Source organism: Leptodactylus fuscus, chromosome 11, assembly GCF_031893055.1.
Source record: "Leptodactylus fuscus isolate aLepFus1 chromosome 11, aLepFus1.hap2, whole genome shotgun sequence".
In the NCBI taxonomy this organism is placed as follows: Eukaryota; Metazoa; Chordata; class Amphibia; order Anura; family Leptodactylidae; genus Leptodactylus; species Leptodactylus fuscus.
Window position 1 is genome coordinate 11,516,667 of NC_134275.1, and position 27,214 is coordinate 11,543,880.

A 27,214-nucleotide genomic window follows, 5' to 3' on the forward strand; every position below is an offset into this window, starting at 1 on the left:
ATATAACAATGTCTTTCCTCTGCAGGGTTCTGCAGGACTGAAAGGCAACGAGGGGCCCCCAGGTCCACCAGGCCCAGCGGTAAGTGCTGTTTATACTGCTTTACTATATTACTGACTGGTGTCTTATCATGGCGTCTTCATCTGCGCTGCCAGAGGAGGGTGTGGACGATACACCTGAAATATCAGGCTGTACCTGGTAAAATCCCAACATCATTGCAAACAAAGGCCTCTGAGAAGGTCGGCATGATGTTAAAGGGAGCACCCTCTATTGGTTTGCTTGACTGAGACTCTGTCTTCCTAATTACATGACTTGCACATTCTCAGTGAGCGCCCTCTATTGGTGTGCATTCTTGAGGCACAGGCTTCCTAATTACATCATGGAAATCAGATTTGCATATTCTTCCCATAAAATCTACTAGTAAGGTAAATGGTGTCAATGGTCATAAATCTGCAGAGTGGGGAGGACAGCACTAAATTAAGGAAGTTTTTGGCACTAAAAACAATTTGCATATAAAATCCCATAATCCGCTCCCTCCCCCATCATATTAAATGTCATTTCTGCCTTTTCCATCCCCAATATTGGATTTAAATTGGCATTTTCACAAGGTTTCTAACCCTGGGACTATTAGAGAGAGTGACCGGAGCAGCAGTGCACATGCTCAGCCCACCACCAGGTCAGGACTTGGGGACAGCACCTCCATTCTTGTGATTGCTGGGACCCCAATGGTCGTCCCCCACCAGTCAGCCAAACTCCTTATTTGCCTAATGAATATGACATCACTATTCTCTTCCTTCTTCTGACTAGTCTCTCATCCCACAACTAAAGTGGACAAAAACATCTGGTTGTGCAGAGTGGCCTTTGCTTGTCCAGATTTGGCTGATCATGCTAACATTTGCATCTTTGACTGACGATGGTTGAACCTGCCCAATCACATTTTTAGGCTCCAGCCACATCCGCTGTGTAAAGTACCGTTGGCTGAAATGGTCACAATCGGACAACTTGGGTTATGGTCCTGGTAGCGAGTGTACTGGAGCAGAGTCCACCTCGCTTCTGGATCATTCCATCCTAACCCCAGACATGTGACTGATACATGTTACCTTACAACACGTGTGATGTGTTCCTTTGTTTTTTCCTATAGGGCTCTCCCGGTGAAAGAGGCGCTGCAGGTCCAGCTGGTCCAATTGGATTGCCAGGAAGACCAGGTCCTCAAGGTCCTCCAGGCCCTGCAGGGGAGAAGGGCGCTCCAGTAAGTACATCATAACCAGAACACATGACACAAACAGGGAATCTGGTGCCAGCTTACTACTGACGCTTATCTGAACCAAAAAGGAAAACTTCCCAAAGTGCAACTGGAAAGAGACCCCTCCCCATAATGGAGAGAACCCCCATGATTATAATGTAATAGAACACTACATGTCCACCATTGTTATCCATAGTTTACAAGCATTGCTGGGTGTCAGCCATACTAGAGCCTGCACCGCTACTTACACAGTTTACAAGCCTTACACTACCTGTCCTGGGTGTCAACCATACTAGAGTCTGCACCGCTGCTTACACTACCTGTCCTGGGTGTCAGCCATACTGGAGTCTGCACTGCTGCTTACACTTAGTTTACAAGCCTTACACTACCTGTCCTGGGTGTCAGCCATACTAGAGCCTGCACCGCTGCCTGCACATAGTTTACAGGCCTTACACTACCTGTCCTATTGTAGAATAAATTGATGACGGGCAGGTAATGGGGCGCCAGATGTGATTAATCAGACAGGGGGCGCACTCCTTAGTCTCTGACCTCACTGGGGAATATATCAGACGTACTTCAGGCTTTGCACGGCTGGTGTGATTTGTATATGAAGTCTCGGGGCGCCCGCTACAATCTCTGATTATGTTGTGCCGAATCAAACGCCTGTGACACAAATATTTCATTGTACAACATGTACCGTATCCCGCCGGGACTGGGCTAAAAGCAGGACTGAATTTCAATAGAACGGGACGTTAATGTTGATTGATTCTGGTTATTAAAGGGACTTTTTCTTTCCATCAGAGAATTTTTTTTCTGCTTACTTGGCGTATTAAAAAGATGGCAGTTCTGGGGCCAACAAAGGAACTTCATAGGGGCTGTGGCTGAGGGGAGCGGGCGGCTCGGTGTCACGTCAGATGAAAAGCACCATCTATTTTATTTATAGTCATTTACTGCCGGCTCCGAGGATTCACGATGTAGTAGAGTTAGTCACGGCTTAGACAATAGCGCCGAAGCCGCTGCTAAAAGCCTCTTTATTCCATTTCAGCTAATGACGGGGAGAACGTGCGAGGCGGGGAAAGAGGATTTTAATTCTGCCTGTCTGTGTCTATTGTTATTTACAGATGAAATGGAAAGTCAGTAACACTATAAGGGTCTCGCTGAGGATGGAGACAATCTGCCCCTGTAACATACCCTGTCCGCCTCCGCCATCCTTCACCACTATATAGAGTCTCCTTAGCCCTATGTGACTGCACAGCTAGGGAGATTTGCCATTCAGGCTATTAGGAAAGCTGTGACAGCTACGATATATTTATACTGCACTCTTATGTAAACATATTGTACAATCTGTAGAAATCAATGTGGACGTGTTTGGATGGTTTCACCGCTAATGATCGTGTATTCTTCTTCTGTCTACAGGGAGAGAAAGGTCCTCAGGGGCCCGCAGGACGTGATGGCATCCAAGGTCCAGTTGGTCTCCCAGGCCCTGCTGGACCAGTCGGCCCACCGGGAGAAGATGGAGATAAGGTGACTGTGACATTGTGTGCTTCATCGTCTCATACAGCAGTCAGTGTGAATCTGAGATCCATACGGCCGTGCTGTCATCATATATGTGATTCTCCTACAGCTGCATTAGTCAGGCCCATGTAAGGGGTAAAACACACAGACTGCAGCACAGGCCACACTGCCAGACTGGATAACACAAGAAGATTGCAGCTTGTACTGGCAGCACTGTGTGAACAGGGATGTACTGCTGCTAGTGGGCCTGTGTCCATCAGAGATAGACTTCTTATGAGTAATTCCTGTAGATATAGAATATATAAAGACCGGACGAGACGAGGCCACTCCATGATATTAGAATAAACCCCTGGCACATAGTGTCATGTTATATGTCCGTCTGTTCTCTACGCTGTATGACACGTCTGACTATCTGAACTATATATCATCATCCTTACAGGGTGAAATTGGTGAACCAGGTCAGAAGGGAAACAAAGGAGACAAGGGCGAGCAGGTACCGTGCACGTTTCACTATATACCTCCATTTAATTATTCTTTATGAGATTGGATATTAAGATTTCTGTCTCCACAGGGTCCACCTGGACCATCAGGACCTCAGGGCCCAATTGGTCAGCCTGGTCCATCAGTAAGTAAATATTCCCAATGGTTTATCTCCTGACACTGATATTCCTGAATCGCTTCTGAGCCTGTGTCTATTCCATTATAGGGAGCTGATGGAGAGCCCGGACCTAGGGGGCAGCAAGGTCTCTTTGGGCAAAAAGGTGATGAAGGTCCCAGAGGTTTCCCTGGCCCACCAGGTCCTGTCGGACTGCAGGTATATATTGTATTATACTGAAATAATGTAACCTGTCAGAAGCAGGAGGAACAGGTGAAACATACTGCGCAAATGGAACATAGCCCATAGGGAGTCACTCTGTGAGTAAGGAGCTATTCACACCACTCTTCAGAACAATTTCTATGGGGCTATTTAGAGTGATGACAATACCTGCAGACTATAAGTAAGATGCAGAAATCAATAAATATTCACATTACACAATAGGGCATGTCCTAGTCCTGGACGTCTACACAAATCAAGTCTATAAGGGATCCGTGAACACAGGCACCATGATGAATTCTTTACCATTGAGTGAAGTCACAGAGACAATGCAAATCTTCTGTAATACTGACCAGCAACATACAAAGTGTGGAAGACGACCAATGATCTGGGGTTCATCTCACAGATACCAGATGATGCAGAATGCCTTCCCCTCACACCTACAATCCACGATGGGGGGCAGAATATCAAATTGTATACAAGGCGCAGTCACAGCCATTACTATTAGCTCAGGCGGGCTGTCCAGCCCCTTCATACATACACCCCATAAGTCTATTTGATATATTGTATGATATACATAGGGATCCTGTGGTGGTGATTTATGACCCTATATGTCTGGATGTGGCCATGATTCACAGCTCTATGCACCTCTCTTTACTCTCATTGTCTGTAGGGTTTGCCCGGACCCCCTGGTGAGAAGGGAGAGACAGGAGATGTTGGTCAGATGGTAAGTTCCCAGGCCCGTGTCTTTGTGGGTTCATCACGTCCTCACATTAGTCGGTTTTTACATGACCCCTGGGTTGTGACTTACAAGTGCCATCAGGCTACAGCGCACGGTATCAGGATCTCACTGCCATCTATTAATCTAATGCTGCTCTTCAGGTTTTATGCTTCTCTCTTCCAACCTCCCTGATTATACAGAATAGAAGAATAATTTGTTTATTTCTTCACCGGAGGCAAAATCTTTCCCCGATACCTCAGAGAATCTATAGAGCCGGCCGGGAGCAGCGGAATAAATTCTCTGCTATAGGAGGATAATTGCTGAGCCTGAGCTTCTATATGAGACGTATAGCGGCACACTCATACATCTGTATTACCTCTAATAAGTTACTGCCCACGTCTCGCCGTATAATCGCTCCTTCTTGGAGTCTAATTAACAATTCTTATAAATAGGAGAATATTTAGTGCACGAGGCGGCGCCATTAATGCAGCAGCGGCCGCGGACTGGAAACACAGTCAGCCGTAATGTCATGTATAATGAGAAGCCAATGGCAGAGAAGTGTAGTGAGCGGAGAAATGTCACAGACGGCAAGAAAAGCAAAGAGACAAACTACGGAGTGACCTGTATATGGGAGCCCTGACCCCTATAGAATATATACTGTAGAAAACACCTGTATACACAACACATGAAATCTTCTGAACTTTTTTTTTTTAGGGTCCACCTGGTCCACCAGGACCTAGAGGTCCTAATGGTCCTCCTGGAGCTGACGGTCCCCAGGGTCCTCCTGGAGGAATTGGTAATCCTGGTCCTGTTGGAGAGAAGGTAGGTGATCATTGAGGGAGATGACTGGACACTCCTAATGGAGGTTGATCCTTTTCTGATATTAATACCTTACTTTTCCCATCTGATGGACAGGGTGACCCTGGAGAGGCCGGAGAACCTGGTCTACCTGGAGAACTTGGACCACCAGTAAGTATGGGAATAACTGGACTCACCTGTCCAATGGTCACTACTTCAGGGCAATGTAAGAAGGTCTCAACTATTGGAATTATCTGAAAATATTTATTGTAGGGCCCTAAAGGTGAAAGAGGAGAAAAAGGAGAAGCCGGTCTTCAAGGTGCGGCTGGTCCTCCAGGGCCAAAGGGTCCTCCTGGTGATGATGGTCCAAAGGGTAGCCCAGTAAGTCTGATCTCACCAGCCCCATCACATACAAGGCCATGGCTCTCTCACTGCCAGCGTGATAAGTCACTTTCTCTCTATATCTCAGGGTCCAGTTGGATTTCCTGGTGATCCTGGTCCTCCTGGTGAACCTGGACCTGCTGTAAGTAAATCACCCGTGTCTATTAGCCCGGCATCCAGCAGATATTGACGAAGAAGAATATTCTTTGCTAAATAATTGTCCTTTATTACAATCCAGGGTCAAGATGGGCCTCCTGGTGATAAGGGAGACGATGGCGAATCTGGTCAACCTGTGAGTACTACATGTATATACATATACATGTGCTCCGCTGCTCCCGGCCGGCTCTAATCATACAATGTCATGTATGCTGAACTGTTATTGCTTATGTAATATCTGACTTTGTCCTATGTAGGGATCACCTGGTCCTACTGGAGAGCCTGGTCCATCTGGTCCACCAGGGAAGAGGGTGAGTATTCAATAGCGACTACGTTAGTGCAGCAAGTGTGAACACCTGAGCAGAATGTAATGCAGATGGTTCTCTGTTCCTGTGACAGGGTCCTCCTGGTCCCGCAGGTCCTGAAGGCCGACAAGGAGAAAAAGGTGGTAAAGTAAGTAACGTTCTCCAGGTGACTTGGGCTCATCTTCTGGAAAGGATTTCCCACTGTGAGATCCCGCACCTTAATGTAAGATAAGGGAGACTCGTCTTCTGTCTGCTAACACTTTTCTATTTGATAAGGGTGAACCTGGCTTAGAGGGTCCTCCTGGAAAGACAGGTCCAGTCGGCCCTCAAGGTGCTCCTGGAAAGCCCGGACCAGAAGGTTTAAGAGGAATTCCTGGGCCTGTGGTGAGTACCTGTAAGAATAACATCTGAGGATGAGGATATCATTTACTGTAGAACTGAGAATATATCATCTTCACTTTATTTTAGGGAGAGCAAGGTCTGCCGGGGTCAACTGGTCCTGATGGGCCGCCAGGTCCAATGGTAGGTCCAATGTTTACTGTCCTGTTGTATCACTTGGGGCTGATCGGTGGCTCTGTAACTGCTCACTGAATGATCTTATCATTCTTATCATTAACTCACAGGGTCCACCAGGCCTGCCAGGATTGAAAGGAGACTCCGGGCCAAAAGGAGAAAAGGTGAGTTAAGCTGGTTTTACACAGAGGTTTCTGGTCATTCAGATAGCTTGCTGAACTATTCCTTACACATGCACCCTCAGCCTGGGGAACAATGCAGGTGTACTGAATTAGGAGAAAAACCGCAGACAATGTTGTGAGTCCCCGGACCTCGGCTCATCTGCACAAGAATAAAATAATCTGGTCGTCAATCCAACCAATTCTCATCTCCCCTGTTGTCAGTAGGCCCCGTATACTTGGTGGGCTCTGCTGATACACATTATATGTATGGGCAGCCTAAGGGGCTTTTACATGGACCCAACCTCCAGAGATCACATCAGATACAGTGTATACATATAACAGGGACAAGTATCAATCATTTCTGTTGGTCTGATGTTCTCCACTTTGCTGTAATTATATGAGCTTTGAGGACCGTCTCTTTCCCCTGCTGACCCCCACAATCACAAGAAGGCCCTGAAGACTCCCCTATTCAGGAAGGCCTACACCCCCCAATAACACTACTGTCACCACATCCCCACCTGTACAGTCTCCCCCTCTCATTCTGTTTCTATCCCTCTCCCTCATAGACTGTAAGCTCTTGTGGGCAGGGCTCTCTACCCCCCCCGTGCCAGTGATCACTGCTAGGATTATATTTGTCTGTATATTTTGTGTAATGGAAACCACAGGAATGGATATTGGGTCAGATATTTGCTAATTCCGCAGCATCATAGATATAGAACACTGTACACACCTACAACTCTATAAGACTTTGCACATGGTAACTGTACGTCACTTTCTTCCCATTATAGGGTCATCCAGGTTTGATTGGTCTCATTGGGCCTCCAGGAGAACAAGGAGAAAAGGGAGATCGTGGTCTTCCAGGTCCTCAAGGTGCTCATGGACCTAAAGGAGAGCAGGTAACACCTAGTGGTCCTCCCCTGGCCAGCAGGATACAAGTCACAGTCCACACAGCTCGAGCCCACCCAGGGTTTACCTGTGATCTCTTCTCTTGCAGGGTATTCTTGGTCCCTCCGGTCCTGTTGGTCCCCCTGGTCCTCCTGGTTTACCAGTATGTACTACTCTTATATCTACATAAATATCTCACAGGCGGAGCAGGCCCGGGCCCTCCAGCCGAGCGTTATGTCTTACATCTTGTCTTATGACATTTCTTCTTTGGGAATATTTACAAACATAATGTGATGTCTCTTTCAGGGTGGACCTGGACCTAAAGGTGCTAAAGGATCATCAGTAAGTGTCCCCTCCGCCTGCATCTTCACTGTTTTCACTATCATGTTGTCCATCTCTTTCACCTTTATTGTTCTTTGTTTTCAGGGTCCAACTGGTCCAAAGGGTGAAACCGGCACTCCAGGCCCTCCTGGTCCTCCAGTAAGTCGGCCAATCTCTCCGGAAGTCCCTACAATCCAGTCCGCCTGTTGTTTAGATTGCTAATAACTCTGGTTCCCATTCCAGGGTCCTCCAGGTGAAGTCATACAACCACTGCCTGTTCAGTCCTCCAAGAGAACCAAGCGCAGCATCGATGCCAGCCAGGTGGTGGACGACGGAAACGCAGACAATAACTACATGGACTATGCTGACGGCATGGAGGAAATCTTCGGTTCTCTTAACTCCCTAAAACTGGAAATTGAACAGATGAAACACCCATTGGGCACTAAGGGGAACCCCGCAAGAACCTGCAAAGACTTACAACTATGTCACCCCGACTTTGCAGATGGTGAGTACAATGTCCAACAACTGCAAACATTAAGCAAAATATTAATAGCAAGCGTAGACCTGGATGAAGCCCCTCCATGTATAAGGCGTCCAATGGGAATCCCTATGTTTGGTCTGATAGTAGACATCACTGATGTGCATTCCTCTCACCTGTACACTCCCTGTAAGAAGCCGTAATCCTGTGTCTTGTAGCCCCCGTCACTGACCTCTCCGCTCATTATTGTGCTATTATTAATATTAGGGAGTGGCGGCCGGTAATGGCTGCACAGAGCCGCTGTTCACACCTTCATTCTGCCTCCTTCTAGGTGAATACTGGATTGACCCCAACCAGGGATGCTCTCGAGACTCCTTCAAGGTTTACTGCAATTTCACTGCGGGCGGAGAGTCCTGCATCTTCCCTGACAAGAAGTCTGAAGGAGTAAGTGGTGGAGGAAGTGTCTGACTGGCACGATGATAATCCCTGCTATCGTCTGGCACCTGGAAGGCTTTGGCACATGAGACGATGCTTAGCGTCCAGTACTTTAAGATCACTTAATTAATTGCTGCATCTCCCCAGACGCTGCCTGGCGGCCATATTGACTGCCGGGACCAGATCAAAGCTAAGAGCTGCAGGACTGCCAGACGATGGGTTAATATTGCTCACATAAGGCGCGGTACTATACGCACTACTTATCTGATTTCCCATCCCTCTCCAGGCCACAATCAGAGAAATTCTGAAAACAGTTTTTGAGACCAAAAGAACAGTAAAGAGTTTCTAGACTCGTAACATTGTAGGTGATCGGTGCAGCTGAGCGAGCGCACTACAAGTAGAAGCAAAGCCCAGTAACTAGTGAGAGAAGTTCTGGGGAATTGTTTGAGGAGACTGTGAGTGACCCCGTCCTGCTGGGGGCGATGTATTGACAGGCGCAGGGTCGGCCGATGAAGAATTACTGCAGAATTAGGGATTTCTTTCAAGTCTCTTCCTGACTATTGATAGGATTTTAATGGCTTATTTATGGCCTGCGGGAGGAACCTCAGACAATTCTCATGCTAAGCCTCTGTTCACATCTGCATTGGCCGCACGGCTAGAAGGCAACGTGGAAAATTCCTAAAGACAACATTTTAAGGCACTGAGGTCCCTCAGGTGTGTCTGCTCTGCTGCAATGCGGATGTGAACAGAGCCCTAATGTATGAGAGTGATGGTGACTGTGATGTTGTAGGCGCTGACCCCGGAACATACAGCGAGACAAGGGGACGGTCTATATACGTGTGTGTCGCCTCCTGCAGGTCTGGGCTGCACCGGCAGGGGCTTGAGTCTTATGTCAGCCTTATAATTTGTATTTCTTCCCATCCTCTCCATTCCACAATTCAGGCTAGACTTACGTCCTGGCCCAAAGAGAATCCAGGCTCGTGGTTCAGTGAATTCAAGCGTGGTAAACTGGTAAGACTCAGCCTTTAGTTTCTGTAACTCGTGTCGTATTTTACAGAATAAAATGGCTCGTTGGCCCAAAGAGCTGCCTGGTTCATGGTATAGTCATTACAAGCGGGGCTCTATGGTAAGTGGCTAACCCGGCCTTCAGTCTCAACCAGAGCACCAAGCCTGCTTCGGTTATGGCCAATCCACTCTGCATGTTTAACTAACCCTGGGGAAGGGAGAAATGGGGTCTCCGGATGACCAGGAAAATCACTTTAAGGTGGAACCAAGGAAACAAGGTTGGTTGTCATGTCCTCGTCTAATCTTCCATTACACTACATGCACATGAACGTGGTGCGGGGTTTGTGTGCTGCCCGGGCACCATAGGAACCAGGCCACAAAATGGACAGGAATAGGATCTGCCCTTGTCCCAGGCCCTATATACAGACCTGTGATAATACTTTGGGTGTGTACAGGGCCATAGAATATAATGGAGCACTGTGACGTAGAGATGAGTGAGTACTATTCGAAACTCTCGTTTCGAATATCATGTACCCATAGGAATGCATGGAAGCATCCATTCATTCCTATGGGTGCGTGCTATTCGAAACGGGAGTTTCGAATATTACTCGCTCATCTCTACTGTGACGTTCACGTGTATGAAGCTTCACCATGTGGCCGTCAGTCACTAGCACACAAGAGCCGGCCCATTTGCAAAAAGGACCTGTAAGCCGTAAGCAATAATCCTGAAGTCACCAGAACCATCAGGAGCCTAAAATCTGTGTCATGGTTCACCCAACAATTCTCTGGTTTATAAGTAATGTCATGAGCTGCGATCCCTGATAATAGGCGCATCCATCCAGTACCTCATGTGGTGCCTCATAAGGGATCAATCGCAGCTCAGACCGAAACATCCCAAAAAGGAACCCAAAATAATGTAAGATCCCAACGTAGGCCGGTGCTTGTCAGGGGCAGCCACCACTTGGGTCATGTCCACCTTAAATGACACTCTGTTTCCTGTGGGAATGCATGGTGTCAGGCGCTGCACTCATATGACATCACTTTGCCCCCTGTTTGGGTACCTATGATCTCTTCATGACGACCTAATTACTAAATGACAGAATTATCAACTCCACATCAGTCCGGGAGGTAAAAGACGGCTTACTATCTACAGAGCATTGCCGCAGGTCTCCTCTGAGTGCGTTGTGTCTGTGTTCACACCAGTCATTTGGCACAACCAGAGTGAGGGGCAGCCTGCAGAATTCTGATTGCAGCTCTGGAGTAAAGGCTTGCCATATGAGATGTGACCTGGTCAGGAGGTTTATGTCTGTTGCCTGTGCGCTCCGTCCTCCTCTAGAGCCTGCAGTATTATTCTCACCATATTACACCGCACAGTCAGCGGGCCGACTGTCTATACTTGTTTACCTCAGCGTGCACAGAGCAATAAAGCAGCGGGCCCTGCGGTCTACGAGGAGACAGTCGGCCTAGTTTGGTAGTCATGGAGAAGTGATGAGCGCCGCTGCTCCCCCCTCTGCTTTCTATATCATAGGTACTCAGTTCAGCTCAGGGTGGCTGCTTTGAAGTAGAAAACTTTGCAGCTCTTGCTGGCATCCGTGCCGCTCCGTGTCTTAACTTCACAGCGTCTTTCAACCCGCCTCTATATTTTTTTGTTTTTTTTTCATGTCAATGTCTTTGCTATAGAGCGATTTCTGGTAAGCCCCCTCTTTATCCTCAGCCCCAACCAGCTTTGTGCTTAGGATTCAGGAGCTGAATGAATTGCAGGTACTGAGAAATGTGCTTTAAAGAAGCAGCTACCAACACGTATGTGAGGGGCGGCGGGGACACCCCAATAATCTCCCCATAAGGCCTGACCTGGCCCTGCCGGCCTCGCCCCCTACACGTGCTGTTGGCTGAGTCTGACCTTGCATGCTGCCCTCTACTGTTCAGTCCTGCTTTTTCCCAGGCGGCGGAGCAGTCCCAGTGCGGTTTGTATTATTTTGGGGATTTGGGGGTGTTGTTATGATCTTGTTTTGGAATCTATGATGTCTGGTGCCCCCCTACCTGTAAGACGAGTTTCTAGAGCCTTGATCACATTCTCCAGATTTCCATATCCCGGTCACCCTTTATAGAGCAGATTTTTGGGATGTGCAGAACTTACGGATTTTATCCATATGCCCCATAGTCAAGCATTAATCCTGCGGTGACCGGGGGTTGGGCCTAGTCCTGACACGTTCAGTATTTACCCGTCTGATACTTTCCAGCTCTCCTATGTGGATGCCGATGGAAACCCAGTTGGCGTGGTACAGATGACATTCCTGAGGCTTCTCAGCGCCTCCGCCAGGCAGAACATCACATACAACTGCTACCAGTCTGTGGCCTGGCATGACGCCACCACCAACAGCCATGACAAGGCCATCCGCTTCCTGGGTTCCAATGATGAAGAGATGTCCCATGACAACAACCCGTACATTCAGGCCGTCATGGATGGATGCGCAGTAAGTGACCGGCTTGTGCAGAGGGGCGGACTGTTGGCGTAGTGACCGGGGGGGCGGACTGTTAACATAGTGACCAGGAGCAGATTGTTGGTGTAGTGTGCCTGCACGGATCGCCTATACACAATGCCAGACAGGTAGCATGAGTCCTGAATCACGTGTGCAGCGGCCAACACAGAATCTGATTAATATGGATCCACTGCCAGTCACTACATCATAGAAGAGGAGAACTTTCAGTAATAGGATTATGGATTGTAGTCTGGGGCAGAAACAACACTTGGGGGAGCTTAGAGCAGCCATATTGATTTGCTATATGATGGAACCGCACAATGCAAGGCAGTGTCAGTAGTGCAGCCTCCATTTATTACATGTGATGCAAGTTTTGACTTTTTTTCTTTTTGTCTCCCTCCCCTCAGTCTAAGAAGGGCTATCAGAAAACCATCCTGGAGCTCAACACCCCCAAAGTGGAGCAAGCCCCCATAGTGGATCTAATGTTCAATGACTTTGGAGACCCAACACAAAAATTTGGCTTTGAAGTGGGACCAGTCTGTTTCCTAGGCTAAAAATAAACTCTACAAATTTTTTTTAAAAAATTAAAAAAATATACGTAAATACACATTTTTTTATTTTGAGAACAGAGGCCAATAGCATAACAGAACGCCAAGTCTCCAAATGAGCAACCTTGAAACCTCATCACTGCCAAGTCCTACAGCTGGGACAGACAAGGCCTAAACACCCCCTCTGCCCGGGGTCACGGGCCTGGACCACCAACATATTAGACAAAGATAGAAAACCACTCAGTCCCCGCCGCCTTGGATCACATGACCTAAACAGCATCACGTGACAATCGCTACAAGCACACAAACCTCAGATAACAATGGGAGGCGAACACGACACGTGGCCGAGACGCTTGAATAGAATATTCCAGATCGACGCTAAATTGGACCAGAAAGGGCGACCTCCCCCTCCCCCATCACTGGGCAGTCGGTGCCCGCTCGTCCCTTGTATTAAAGGTGCTTATATTTTTGTATGTAATTATTTGTATTGTATATTATTGTTATTTTGTTTTTAAGGAAAAGATAAAAGTTGCCTTACCCTAAAGCTTTACCTCCCGCATGTCACCTGGTGCAGTCGGGTTTATTCCGTCGTGGCAATATTTGCATTCTTATAAACCACCTTTCCGTTTACAACGTGTGCTACGCTCCTGTGTTTCTTACCTCCATGTTCATATAAAACAATGCAGATAATGGGGCCAACACAAAAACCACTGCAATACCCTCCCTGCGGCCCGCGCTGGGCCACACAATGATGATTCCACCCAAAGTCAGGAAATAGATTTTTTTGAATATTTTTGTAATTGATAAAACACATAAGAACCGATCTTGTAGATTTATGAACCCTGTGGCCGACTCCGACCAGACAAGTAACCACGAGAGGCGGAGGCCTGTGTACAGTATTCTCACCTCCATGTCGCCTCCTTGCAGGGTCGGAGGTCGCCGGTAAAATCTTGTCACAAATAGGTGCTATGTTCTTCAGTTTTCCTGTGGTGCTATTTTTTGTTTACCGCGCCCCCAGGGCCCCGCCACTACCCCGCACTCATGCTAGCTACCAGATATAATGCATGTTTCTTTCTGTATTCATCCAATCTGTAGATATGGCGTAATAATCCCCCCTTCCCTGCAGGGTACGTGGGCGCTCTCCATGTCTGTCTATGTAATGATGCCAGGGTTATATGCAGATCCGCTCATTGTGGTGCTAACTTATCTTGTTTGTTGAAGTGTTGAAGTTTTTCTTTTGTATTTCTCATGTGTTGCCCCTGAGCCCCAACACGAGGCCGAGGGCGGCGAATGTGCAAACCAAACTGCTTTAATGGTTCCAAGTCCAGAGAGCATTTCCATGACCCGCACTGTACGAGGCTGGAACGTCGGTGCAACTCACTGAAATAATAAAGTCAAAGGGACAACAAGTGCTTGAATCTGCCTCTTTTATCCTCTGATCAGTAATTCTGCGTCATAAAGTCTGTCACCGCTCAGCGTCATGGGCGGGCGATAAGGAACGCCCCCTCTCACTGTACACCGCTATGGACTCTACTGTGAGGACGGGCGTTTCTGACACTGCAGAGCTACGATACCGGCACCGATAGCTCTTCACCGGGGGCACAGAATGGGAAATCCGATAGTGTATTACACCGCATGTGCCCCAGGGGGTGAAAGGTCGTCTATATCCTCCATTGTTACCAGATGTAGCTTTTATTTATGTCTTATGGAAAAGTCCCAAAGAATACAGAAAATGACATAAAATCCACCGAAACCATTCACCCCAAATACTGAGGCCCTGATCATGTATGGTCTGTGTATCATTATACATTACTGCCTCACATTACATACATGCGCGGTATAACGTCACATCACATACATATGCACTATAACATACATGCACGGTATAATGCCATATCACATACATGCACTATAACATACATGCGTGGTATAACGTCACATCACATACATGTGCACTATAACATACATGTGCGGTATAATGCCAGATCACATATGTGTGCACTTTAACATTCCTGTGGAATTTGAGTTTTTAGACCTTTTTGCAACAATTAATAATATAATGAGGCAGAATTTTGGGGGTTCAGGTCTCAGAACATTTCGGACTCGTCTTATTGTCGCCATCTTTGATTTTTATCACTGAGATGAAACTGAAAACCGTAAAATGTTGGAGAATATTTTCTAGGTTGAGCTCAGAAACATAACTGGTCTGCACATGCATGTAACACGCGTGCTCTGCCGGGGCGGGGCCTTCTGTTTAGGTCATGTGATTACAATGATTTGTTAATGATCTTTCCGAGAAACCTTCAGTATCAAAACTAAATAAATTTCCTTCCTGCACCTGCAGAAAATGATGTTTTATCCCGTCTAAGTCTGATGTCATTTCTTTATACCTCTGAGGCTATCACAGTAAGAACAAATCAATTTGGACAAAAAGTTATTATCCCCCCCCTCCCCCCAGAATCTTTACAGTCCCCCTCCAAATCTATACAGTTTCCCTCCCCCCAGAATCTGTACACCCCTCCCTCCAGACTCCTGCATATTTTTAAATTAAGATTCCCTGATGGAGATTTTTCTATTATAAACCTGTGTAAAGAAGAGAAATAAATGTATTTAGAATTTTTAATAAACCCGGTTTCCTGTTTTTTGGTGACTTGATGTGAATGTTTTTTCTTTAAGTATAATAAAGATTTTTTTTTTTCTGTATTTTTGTGCCCTGCTCCATATCAGAATAAATACACACCCCCCCCCCCCCCCCCGTGAGAGCTCAGAAACCCTCAAAGTGAGTAACAATCAAAAGAATAAAAAACATTTCAAAAAATTCTATAAAAAAATTACTCAGGAGAAAACCGACCCCAAAATACAAAAATGTTTCCCTGCAGCCATGTTATGTCTCAGTAATGGACACTCGGCCCCATCTTCACAGAAAAAACAGAAATGGAGAGATTTTTAGATAGTCTTTGCTGTGACACTCATATGTAACTCACATGTGTCCATTTCCTTCTGATCCTCCTTGAGTTGCTTTTTCGCTTTCATTGGAGTCCGGCTGTGTGTAATTAACCTGATTGGACTTGATTAGGAAAGGCGCTGACCTGTCTATATAAGACCTCACAGCGCAGATGACAGCAAAGGAGAATCAGGAGGTCAAAGGAATGGCCCAAGGAGCTCAGAGACAGGATTGTGGCAAGGCCCAGATCTGGCCAAGGTTCCTCAGGGCACAGCGGCCTTCAAAATCCTTTCATGGTCGACCAGAACTCTTCCTAGACCCGGCCGTCCAGCCAAACTGAGCAATGGTGGTAGAAGAGCCTTGTGAGAGGTAAAGAAGACGCCAAAGATCACTGTGGCTGAGATACAGGAGGGGGATGGTAGAACGTTCCGCAAAGTCACCTATCACTGCAGCCTCCACCAGTCAGGGCTTTATGGCAGAGGGGCCCGAAGGAAACCTCTCCTCAGTGCAAGACATAGGAAAGCCAAAAACACATGAAGGACTCCCAGACTCTGAGAAATAAGATTCTCTGCTCTGATGAGACAAAGATGGAACTTTCTGGCATTAATTCTAAGCAGTCTGTGTGGAGACAACCAGGCCCTGCCCAATACAATCCCATCAGTGACACATGGCGGTGGCAGCATCAGGCTATGGGACCGGGACAGGATGACTGGTTGTATTGGAAGGAAAGATGAATGCGGCCAAGTACAGAGATATCCTGGAAGAAAACCTCTTCAGAGCACTCTGGACCTCAGACTGAGCCGAAGCTTCACCTTCCAACAAGACAATGACCCTCGGCACACGGCTAAAATAACAAAGGAACAAGTCTGTGACCATTCCTGACCGACAAAGGCAGAGCTCCGACCTCAGCCCAATGGGGCATCTCTGGAGAGACCTGAAAATGGCTCCACCAACGTTCACCATCCAACCTGACGGAACTGGAGAGGATCCCCAAATCCAGAGGAGAAAAACTTGTTGTATCAAGAAGACTCCTGGCCATATAAGCTCAGAAGGGGCAAATACAGCAAAGGGGCAAATACTTAATACTGAGCAAAGGCTCCGGATACTTATGGCCGGGGGAGATTTCAGATTTTCTTTTTTAATAAATTAGCAAAAATCTCTACATTTCTGGTTTTTCTGTCAAGATGAGGCTGAGTGTTAATTACTGAGAAATAACATGGCTGCAAGGAAACAACAAGGAAGAAATGTAAAGGGGTCTGAAGACTTTCCGCACCCACTGTACGTTGTATCATACACGTCACCTCTATTACACGGTATCTCTAGAGAAACTGAGATGTGACGCAGGGTACATGTATGTGACAAGTGCTTGGCGTGAGTCTGCGCCCTGTAATATGTCCTCATTCGCTGGCGCCACTGTCCGCCATTAAAGCGGCCTCATCTCCTACCATCAGTGACACGTGCCTGGAGGGCTAAGAGCAGAACATGTGATAGCGCGCCCATGAATATTTATGCAGCACTGTCTGTAGTCACCAAGTTGTGAGAAGATCACAATGGGGGGGTCCGAGGCAAGTAATGAGAGAAACCCAATACAAAGCCTCGCTCCAGAAACCTGCACCAAAACATCACTGATCAGATCTGTGACCGCGCACAAATATCCGTCATTATAGCCGCAACGCAACAGGAGACGATAATACTAGCAGATGTAGCAGAGCCGGATGTGTCATAAGTAACACTACAGGTTGTCAGAGACTGGTGATAATGTCACAGCGGTCCTGTGTAACACCACAGATAACACACTGATAACTCTCTGAGTACAGGTAATGTAGTAGATGTCACCGGCAGTCCTATGTAACACCACAGATAACACAGTGATAACTCTCTATATACAGGTAATGTAGTAGATGTCACCGGCAGTCCTATGTAACACCACAGATAACACAGTGATAACTCTCTGAGTACAGGTAATGTAGTAGATGTCACCGGCAGTCCTATGTAACACCACAGATAACACAGTGATAACTCTCTGAGTACAGGTAATGTAGTAGATGTCACCGGCAGTCCTATGTAACACCACAGATAACACAGTGATAACTCTCTGAGTACAGGTAATGTAGTAGATGTCACCGGCAGTCCTATGTAACACCACAGATAACACAATGATAACTCTCTGAGTACAGGTAATGTAGCAGATGTCACCGGCAGTCCTATGTAACACCACAGATAACACAGTGATGACTCTCTGAGTACAGGTAATGTAGTAGATGTCACCAGCAGTCCTATGTAACACCACAGATAACACAGTGATAACTCTCTATATACAGGTAATGTAGTAGATGTCACTGGCAGTCCTATGTAAAGCCATAGATAACACACAGTGATATCTTTCTGAGTACAGGTAATGTAGTAGATGTCACCGGCAGTCCTATGTAACACCACATATAACACAGTGATAACTCTCTATATACAAGTAATGTAGTAGATGTCACCGGCAGTCCCATGTAACTACAGATAACACAGTGATAACTCTATATATATATATATATATATATATATATATATATATATATATATATATATATATATATATATATATATACAGGTAGTGTAGTAGATGTCACCGGCAGTCCTATGTAACACCACAGATAACACAGTGATATCTCTCTGAATACAGGTAATGTAGTAGATGTCACCGGCAGTCCTATGTAACACCACAGATAACACACAGTGATAACTCTCTGAGTACTGGTAATGTAGTAGATGTCACCGGCAGTCCTATGTAACACCACAGATAACACAGTGATAACTCTATATATACAGGTAGTGTAGTAGATGTCACCGGCAGTCCTATGTAACACCACAGATAACACAGTGATAACGCTATATATACAGGTAGTGTAGTAGATGTCACCGGCAGTCCTATGTAACACCACAGATAACACAGTGATAACTCTCTGAGTACAGGTAATGTAGTAGATGTCCCCGGCAGTCCTATGTAACGCCACAGATAACACAGTGATAACTCTCTGAGTACAGGTAATGTAGTAGATGTCACGGGCAGTCCTATGTAACACCACAGATAACACAGTGATAACTCTCTATATACAGGTAATGTAGTAGATGTCACCGGCAGTCCCATGTAACACCATAGATAACACAGTGATAACTCTCTATATACAGGTAAGGTAGTAGATGTCACTGGCAGTCCTATGTAAAGCCATAGATAACACACAGTGATATCTTTCTGAGTACAGGTAATGTAGTAGATGTCACCGGCAGTCCTATGTAACACCACAGATAACACAGTGATAACTCTCTGAGTACAGGTAATGTAGTAGATGTCACCAGCAGTCCTATGTAACACCACAGATAACACAGTGATAACTCTATATATACAGGTAGTGTAGTAGATGTCCCCGGCAGTCCTATGTAACACCACAGATAACACAGTGATAACTCTCTGAGTACAGGTAATGTAGTAGATGTCACCGGCAGTCCCATGTAACTACAGTTCCCTGTCGTCCTCAACAGCGGCACAATGTGGGGTATTTCTGCCCCTGTGTGCTGGTAGGACAGGCGGATATTTAATTAGCCAATCAAATGCGTGGCTGGCCCTATAAGAGGGCACAAGAACCTCCCCTCTGCGTGTTTTTTTCTGTCCTGTGTGGACAGAGGACAGGTGGGAGGACTTGTGTCCTCTTAGAGAAGCTCAGCAGGATCACTCACCTCCTGAGCGGTTGTTTTCTTCTTGTCACCTTCTGTGCCCTGCGGGGAGAAGGTGCTTGTTAGCCATGTGTGGCTACCCCCCTCTATCCCCCCTGCCCCCCCTCTCCTCCGCTTCCCCTGCTCCTTGTGACTTACCTGACATTTTGGTGAGAGTCCGGGGACTCCGCATGCCGCCTCTGGTGGCCGCGCGGACTGCCGGCGGGTGGAACCACACTGTTGTGTATCCTGTTCCCCGCCGGCCGCTGTAAGCGCGCACTTCCGGTTTCGCCGGAAGTATCATAGCGCCATGGCAACGGCCTGGCGCTGGCGGCCGCTCACTCAGGGAAGATTCAGGCCTTATTAAAGGCCGGAAAAGACGGGGAGATGTGGGGGTAAGTGCCCGTGTTAAGGGCCTCTTGGTTGGGGGGGAATGTATATCTTTGCAGACCCCTGATTACAGGGTTAGTTGTCTGGGCAGGTTGCCTCACCTGCTTTGATTGTGGCTCCGCCCACTTCCAGCCGGCCAGAATTAAGAGGCTGGCTGGCCTGGTGTCAGAGACCTTCCTGCAGTATCTGCTGAAGGCGTGCGATTGTGGTGTTCATTGATCTTGAACTCTTTTCCAGTTTGCAAACTTTATTGGGAACCGGCTGTGATGGCCGAGTGGTTAAGGTTTTGGACTCGAAATCCAATGGGGTCTCCCCGCACAGGTTCAGATCCTGTTCACAGCGCCAGCCCGGCTAGCTCAGTCGGTAGAGCATGAGACTCTTAATCTCAAGGTCGTGGGTTCGAGTCGCACGTTGGGCGCCAAGTCACCTCTCTGTCCGGTCTACAGGACCTGGTAAGATTTACCCTTTTTTTAAAAAGCTGGTATGATGTCATGGTGACAGTGTTGCATGGTCTATTATCTCTCTCTGTAGGATATGTCATCCTCTACTACCCCTCCTGGGGATGGTAGGAGGAAAACCTCTTCCAAGAGGAAACATCTTTCCTGCTTCGATTGCGACACACCGCTCCCTGATGGTAGGTAGCGGCTTGAAAGGTTGTGCCCTGCGGGGTACTACTGGTCCTATAACTTGCCTATTATTTTCAGGCTACGTGTGGGCCCGTTGTCGCGGGAGCAGAGGTCCTCCACCTGTGGAGCCCTCTCCCAGAGATATGATGGCATGGGTCAAGGAGATGGTGAGTTTGGGCATCGCTTGGGTAAATAGTTTTTCCCTTGCTTGTACTCTCCTTTTTGTTTTGCAGGATGATTCCCTCAAAGGGATCCATTGCACCTTGTCTCAGCTCACCAGGAGACCATGCTCTGAGCTCCGTTCCTCGTCTCTCCCCCCCCCCCTTGTAACACCTGCGGGTGGCAGAGGATGATTCCTCCGAGGACGACTCAGTTATTCCAGCAGAACTGCGTTCCATTATGAACAAACGGGCAGGCTGCTGAAGTCCATCCGGTCTACAGTGGGCCGAGATGTTGACGGGGAAGCCTCCACGTCTGCCTCTGGGGGACATATTGCCTTCCATGCGGACGCCACGCTGACCGACCTTATGGTGCAGCAGTGGAAACAGCCAGAGAAAGGACATTCGCTTTCCAGGATCTTCAAGTGGGATTCCTGGGGGCCTCCCCCGAAGGTGGATTTGGCCGTAGCAAAGCTGTCCCGCAGAACCTGGTGCCCTTGGAAGATGGTTCAAATCTTCAGGACCCTCTGGATCGTAGGGCGGACTCCGTTCTGAAGAAGGTCTACTCAGCTTCCTCCGCGCAAGCCTCTGTGGCCATAGCCTCCTCTATGGTTGGTGACTTTTTCCGCAACCGCTTAGCCGCCTTGGAGCGGGATATAGACTTGGGCGTAGACAGAGATGAGATTCTGGCCTCTATGAAAAGAGTTCATAGGGCTGCAGATTATTTGGCGGAATCCTCCTGCCATCAATTTAAAATCTCCGCCAAATCTATGGCGTTGTCTACTGCGGCCCGTAGACCCCTTTGGCTAAAGCCTTGGCGGGCAGATTTTGCGTCTAAAGCAGCACTCTGTGCTCTCCCCTTTGAGCCGGGAAGGGTGTCTGGCCAAAGCTTAGACGCCATTATGGAGGGATTAGCTGAAGGTAGGGGAAGGTCCCTACCTCAAGCATCCAGGGGCAGACGTGCTCCCCCTAGAGGCAGAGGTTCTTCCTCTAATTATAGACGCCCTTCCCAACAACGGCGTTTTAGATATCGCCCTAGGGGAGCTGGTCGTGGCGCTTCCAAGGAGGACACCAAGAGGAAGCCTGAGTTTTGACGTGGGGCAGCTCCCTGTGGCCCCCCTTCCTGTGGGAGGACGTCTTTCCTCCTTTTCCAGAGCATGGTTCACCCATATCCAAGACCCATGGGTGTTGAAGATCATACAACATGGGTATCACATCGACTTTCATCTTCCACCTCCAGATCGGTTCGTTTCCACCCGAACTCTTCCACCTTCTCAGCAGGCCAGTCTAGAAGCCTTGGTTGCCGAATATGTTACCAAGGGCGCCCTGGAGAAGGTACCAGCCTCAGACCTCGGTCTGGGAGTCTACTCCCCCGTCTTTCTGGTCCCCAAGTTCACCGGGGGCTGGAGGATGATAATAGATCTGAGGTACCTCAATCAGTTTATCAGGAAGAGGTCATTTCGAATGGAAACCGTGGATTCCGTGGCTGTGTTTCTTCAGCCAGGAGAGGTGATGGTTACCCTCGATTTGAAGGACGCCTATCTACATGTCCCCATTGCTCATTTCCACAGGAAGTTCCTCAGGATTGCCGTCGCTATGGCCGGCCACAGGGAGCACTATCAATTCACAGCTCTGCCATTCGGCATCACATCCGCCCCACTGGTATTCACCAAGGTGATTTCTCCGGTCCGCGGCCCTCAGACTTCAGGGTCTTTTCATCGTCCCTTATCTAGACGACTGGCTACTGAAAGCTCAGTCTCCTGCTGCTCTCCTCCAGCAGCTCAACCTTGCCATCAACTTCCTACAGGAGTTAGGATTATCAATTGGGAGAAGTCCGAAATCGTTCCATCCACCTGAAGAAAATTCCTCGGATTTATAGTGGATTCAGAAGCGATGCAGATCTTCCTCTCCAGTCCAAGGAAGGAAAGAATCCAAGCCAGTGCACGATTCCTATTGCGCACTCGGCAGGTAACCATCCGGACCGCCATGAGAGTCCTGGGCCTGATGTCATCCTCGGCCAGGGCGGTGCCTTGGGCTTTATGGCATTTGCGTCCCCTGCAGATGGAAATGTTGAGAACCTGGAACAGGTCTCCACGGGGATTGCACAAGAAGATCTGCCTTTCTCCCGCTACCCGTCTTTCCCTCAGATGGTGGATACACCTGAAAGACGGAAGGTCCACGGTCCCGACAGTGTGGACCCTGTTGACAACAGATGCATCCCAGTGGGGATGGGGAGCCCATTGTCAAGACAAAACTGTACAAGGACGATGGAGATGTCCGGTGCTGGGGTCATCCAATCTCAAGGAACTCAGAGCAGTGTACCTGGCCCTAGTACACTTTGCCCCAGAATTGAAAGGCAAGTCTGTCAAAAACCGGTCAGACAATATGACGGTGGTAGTCTATATAAACAAACAAGGGGGCACCAGGTCACCAACCTTGCTGAGAGATGAATCTCATATTTGCCTGGGCGGAGAAGAATCTGGTCCAGTTATCCGCTGTTCACATAAAGGGCTCCCTGAACATAGTAGCGGATCAGCTGAGTCAGGGTATTACCGTATCAGGAGAATGGTCTCTCAATCCAGACGTATTTCAACAGATCGTCCAGAGATGGGGTCTCCCGGAGGTCGATCTTATGGCTACCCGACTCAACGCCAAGGTGGGGACCTTCTGCTCTCTGTACCAGGAGGACAATCCCTTGGCGGTGGATGCCCTGTCCATCCCATGGAGGTTCAGGCTGTTTTACATATTCCCTCCAATTCCAATCATACCGAAGGTATTGATAAAAATAAGACAGGACCAAGCCTCGGGAATAGCCATAATCCCGTTCTGGCCAAAAAGGGCTTGGTTTGCTCAGCTCATACAAATGAGTCAGGGCATATATTGGAGGCTTCCCCCACTCCCAGACCTGGTAACCCAAGGAGAGCTGAGATGCCAGGATCTGAGGAGACTCAACCTGACAGCCTGGAGGTTGACCAGTCCCTATTGAGGAATAGAGGACTGTCACAAGCCGTCTTGAAGACCCTATCCAGCGCCAGAGCAGATTCGACTAACAGGAACTACCGTCGAATAAGTAACATCTTTAATGCCTGGTGTCTGCAGCATCAAGTGGACTCCACCGATCCCCCTACGGAGGCGATCCTGGACTTCCTTCACGACGGACTAGACAGAGGTCTTGCTGTGGCCACACTCAAAGTACACGTAGCGGCCCTGTCCGCCTATCTGGGGAGGCGTTTGTCTCAAGATTCCTTAGTGAGCACCTTTATTAAAGGGGCAACTAGGCTGAGACCGGTGGTAAACACCCCCGTCCACCAATGGGACCTTATTCCGGTCCTGAACGCCCTATGTGGCCAGCCATTTGAACCTCTGGAAGAGGTCTCCCTCAAGTCGCTAACCGGCAAAATGGCGCTGCTATTGGCAGTCACACCTGCCAAACGCGTTAGTGAACTACAAGCTTTGTCCGCTGAGGAGCCATATACCACCTTTTTCTCTGACCATGTACAGCTTAGGTTCCTCCCTGGGTTTCGTCCCAAGGTGCCATCTGCTGTAAACAGGAACCAACTGATTTCCCTTCCAGTATTTTTTTCCTTTCCCTTCTTCTGCTGAAGAAGAAAGATGGCACAAGCTGGATGTGGTTAGATGCTTGCAGATCTACTTGCAGCGCACTCGCCCCTTTAGGTGGACTGAAAACCTGTTGGTCAGCTACACGGGGAAAAACAAGGGCGCCAAAGCCGCCAAAGCTACAATATCACGGTGGGTTACCGAGACTATTAGAGTCGCCTATACCGCCCAAGGGCTGTCGGCTCCATCTTTCCTTCATGCCCATTCAACCAGGGCAGTGTCCACTTCACGGGCAGAAAGAAGTGCTTTGTCTGTGGACCAAATATATGCAGCTGCCTCTTGGGCATCTGAATCCACCTTCATTTGGCATTACCGCCTGAAGGACCAAGTGGCAGATTCCACTGCCTTTGCCCAGACCAGTTTAAGTTCGGTCATGGGTTTGTCCCACCCATCTTGGGGACCTGCTTGCTATATCCCCACATTGTGCCGCTGTTGAGGACGACAGGGAACGAGTGATTATGAAGATAATCTTGTTTCCCTTAGTCCTAACAGCGGCACAAGATTTCCCACCCTGGGAATCATATCTTATGTATAAAACTGTATATAAATGTAATGGAGGTACTTTTGTATTTACACGCAGAGGGGAGGTTCTTGTGCCCTCTTATAGGGCCAGCCACGCATTTGATTGGCTAATTAAATATCCGCCTGTCCTACCAGCACACAGGGGCAGAAATACCCCACATTGTGCCGCTGTTAGGACTAAGGGAAACAAGATTATCTTCATAATCACTCGATAAACACTACAGATAACACAGTGATAACTATATATATATATATATATATATATATATATATATATATATATATATATACAGGTAGTGTAGTAGATGTCACCGGCAGTCCTATGTAACACCACAGATAACACAGTGATATCTCTCTGAATACAGGTAATGTAGTAGATGTCACCGGCAGTCCTATGTAACACCACAGATAACACACAGTGATAACTCTCTGAGTACTGGTAATGTAGTAGATGTCACCGGCAGTCCTATGTAACACCACAGATAACACAGTGATAACTCTATATATACAGGTAGTGTAGTAGATGTCACCGGCAGTCCTATGTAACACCACAGATAACACAGTGATAACGCTATATATACAGGTAGTGTAGTAGATGTCACCGGCAGTCCTATGTAACACCACAGATAACACAGTGATAACTCTCTGAGTACAGGTAATGTAGTAGATGTCCCCGGCAGTCCTATGTAACACCACAGATAACACAGTGATAACTCTCTGAGTACAGGTAATGTAGTAGATGTCACGGGCAGTCCTATGTAACACCACAGATAACACAGTGATAACTCTCTATATACAGGTAATGTAGTAGATGTCACCGGCAGTCCTATGTAAAGCCATAGATAACACACAGTGATATCTTTCTGAGTACAGGTAATGTAGTAGATGTCACCGGCAGTCCTATGTAACACCACAGATAACACAGTGATAACTCTCTGAGTACAGGTAATGTAGTAGATGTCACCAGCAGTCCTATGTAACACCACAGATAACACAGTGATAACTCTATATATACAGGTAGTGTAGTAGATGTCCCCGGCAGTCCTATGTAACACCACAGATAACACAGTGATAACTCTCTGAGTACAGGTAATGTAGTAGATGTCACGGGCAGTCCCATGTAACACCACAGATAACACAGTGATAACTCTCTATATACAGGTAATGTAGTAGATGTCACCGGCAGTCCCATGTAACACCACAGATAACACAGTGATAACTCTCTACATACAGGTAATGTAGTAGATGTCACTGGCAGTCCTATGTAAAGCCATAGATAACACACAGTGATATCTTTCTGAGTACAGGTAATGTAGTAGATGTCACCGGCAGTCCTATGTAACACCACAGATAACACAGTGATAACTCTCTGAGTACAGGTAATGTAGTAGATGTCATCGGCAGTCCTATGTAACACCACAGATAACACAGTGATAACTCTCTGAGTACAGGTAATGTAGTAGATGTCACCAGCAGTCCTATGTAACACCACAGATAACACAGTGATAGCTCTCTGAGTACAGGTAATGTAGTAGATGTCACCAGCAGTCCTATGTAACACCACAGATAACACAGTGATGACTCTCTGAGTACAGGTAATGTAGTAGATGTCACCAGCAGTCCTATGTAACACCACAGATAACACAGTGATAACTCTGTATATACAGGTAATGTAGTAGATGTCACCGGCAGTCCTATGTAACACCACAGATAACACAGTGATGACTCTCTGAGTACAGGTAATGTAGTAGATGTCACCAGCAGTCCTATGTAACACCACAGATAACACAGTGATAACTCTCTGAGTACAGGTAATGTAGTAGATGTCCCCGGCAGTCCTATGTAACACCACAGATAACACAGTGATGACTCTCTGAGTACAGGTAATGTAGTAGATGTCACGGGCAGTCCTATGTAACACCACAGATAACACAGTGATAACTCTCTATATACAGGTAATGTAGTAGATGTCACCGGCAGTCCCATGTAACACCACAGATAACACAGTGATAACTCTCTATATACAGGTAATGTAGTAGATGTCACTGGCAGTCCTATGTAAAGCCATAGATAACACACAGTGATATCTTTCTGAGTACAGGTAATGTAGTAGATGTCACCGGCAGTCCTATGTAACACCACAGATAACACAGTGATAACTCTCTGAGTACAGGTAATGTAGTAGATGTCATCGGCAGTCCTATGTAACACCACAGATAACACAGTGATAACTCTCTGAGTACAGGTAATGTAGTAGATGTCACCGGCAGTCCTATGTAACACCACAGATAACACAGTGATAACTCTGTATATACAGGTAATGTAGTAGATGTCACCGGCAGTCCTATGTAACACCACAGATAACACAGTGATGACTCTCTGAGTACAGGTAATGTAGTAGATGTCACCAGCAGTCCTATGTAACACCACAGATAACACAGTGATAACTCTCTGAGTACAGGTAATGTAGTAGATGTCACCAGCAGTCCTATGTAACACC

The 27,214-nt window shown here is 47.4% G+C and overlaps 1 protein-coding gene and 1 non-coding gene across 3 annotated transcripts in view; both read left to right on the forward strand.

Annotated features, from left to right (window-relative positions):
• COL5A1 (collagen type V alpha 1 chain) overlaps positions 1–13,390 on the forward strand; it is a 111,054-nt gene extending 97,664 nt beyond the window's left edge. The window contains exons 41-66 of one of the 2 annotated variants that reach the window (XM_075260690.1): positions 26–79; positions 1,140–1,247; positions 2,658–2,765; positions 3,196–3,249; positions 3,328–3,381; positions 3,463–3,570; positions 4,244–4,297; positions 5,006–5,113; positions 5,207–5,260; positions 5,363–5,470; positions 5,559–5,612; positions 5,709–5,762; positions 5,884–5,937; positions 6,026–6,079; positions 6,208–6,315; positions 6,400–6,453; positions 6,555–6,608; positions 7,394–7,501; positions 7,600–7,653; positions 7,797–7,832; positions 7,917–7,970; positions 8,055–8,316; positions 8,621–8,733; positions 9,667–9,735; positions 11,970–12,203; positions 12,617–13,390. In XM_075260690.1, the coding sequence (XP_075116791.1) occupies positions 26–79; positions 1,140–1,247; positions 2,658–2,765; positions 3,196–3,249; positions 3,328–3,381; positions 3,463–3,570; positions 4,244–4,297; positions 5,006–5,113; positions 5,207–5,260; positions 5,363–5,470; positions 5,559–5,612; positions 5,709–5,762; positions 5,884–5,937; positions 6,026–6,079; positions 6,208–6,315; positions 6,400–6,453; positions 6,555–6,608; positions 7,394–7,501; positions 7,600–7,653; positions 7,797–7,832; positions 7,917–7,970; positions 8,055–8,316; positions 8,621–8,733; positions 9,667–9,735; positions 11,970–12,203; positions 12,617–12,763 (2,319 nt within the window). In that variant the 3' untranslated portion in view covers positions 12,764–13,390. Of the gene's footprint in view, positions 1–25; positions 80–1,139; positions 1,248–2,657; positions 2,766–3,195; positions 3,250–3,327; positions 3,382–3,462; positions 3,571–4,243; positions 4,298–5,005; positions 5,114–5,206; positions 5,261–5,362; positions 5,471–5,558; positions 5,613–5,708; positions 5,763–5,883; positions 5,938–6,025; positions 6,080–6,207; positions 6,316–6,399; positions 6,454–6,554; positions 6,609–7,393; positions 7,502–7,599; positions 7,654–7,796; positions 7,833–7,916; positions 7,971–8,054; positions 8,317–8,620; positions 8,734–9,666; positions 9,736–9,781; positions 9,851–11,969; positions 12,204–12,616 lie in introns of both variants that reach the window. The other variant, XM_075260691.1, reaches the window with a different exon arrangement.
• A 6,660-nt stretch (positions 13,391–20,050) lies between these two features.
• On the forward strand, positions 20,051–20,132 carry TRNAS-CGA (transfer RNA serine (anticodon CGA)). Its single transcript has one exon. It is a non-coding gene; the product is annotated as a tRNA-Ser (tRNA).
• Positions 20,133–27,214: the final 7,082 nt, after the last annotated feature.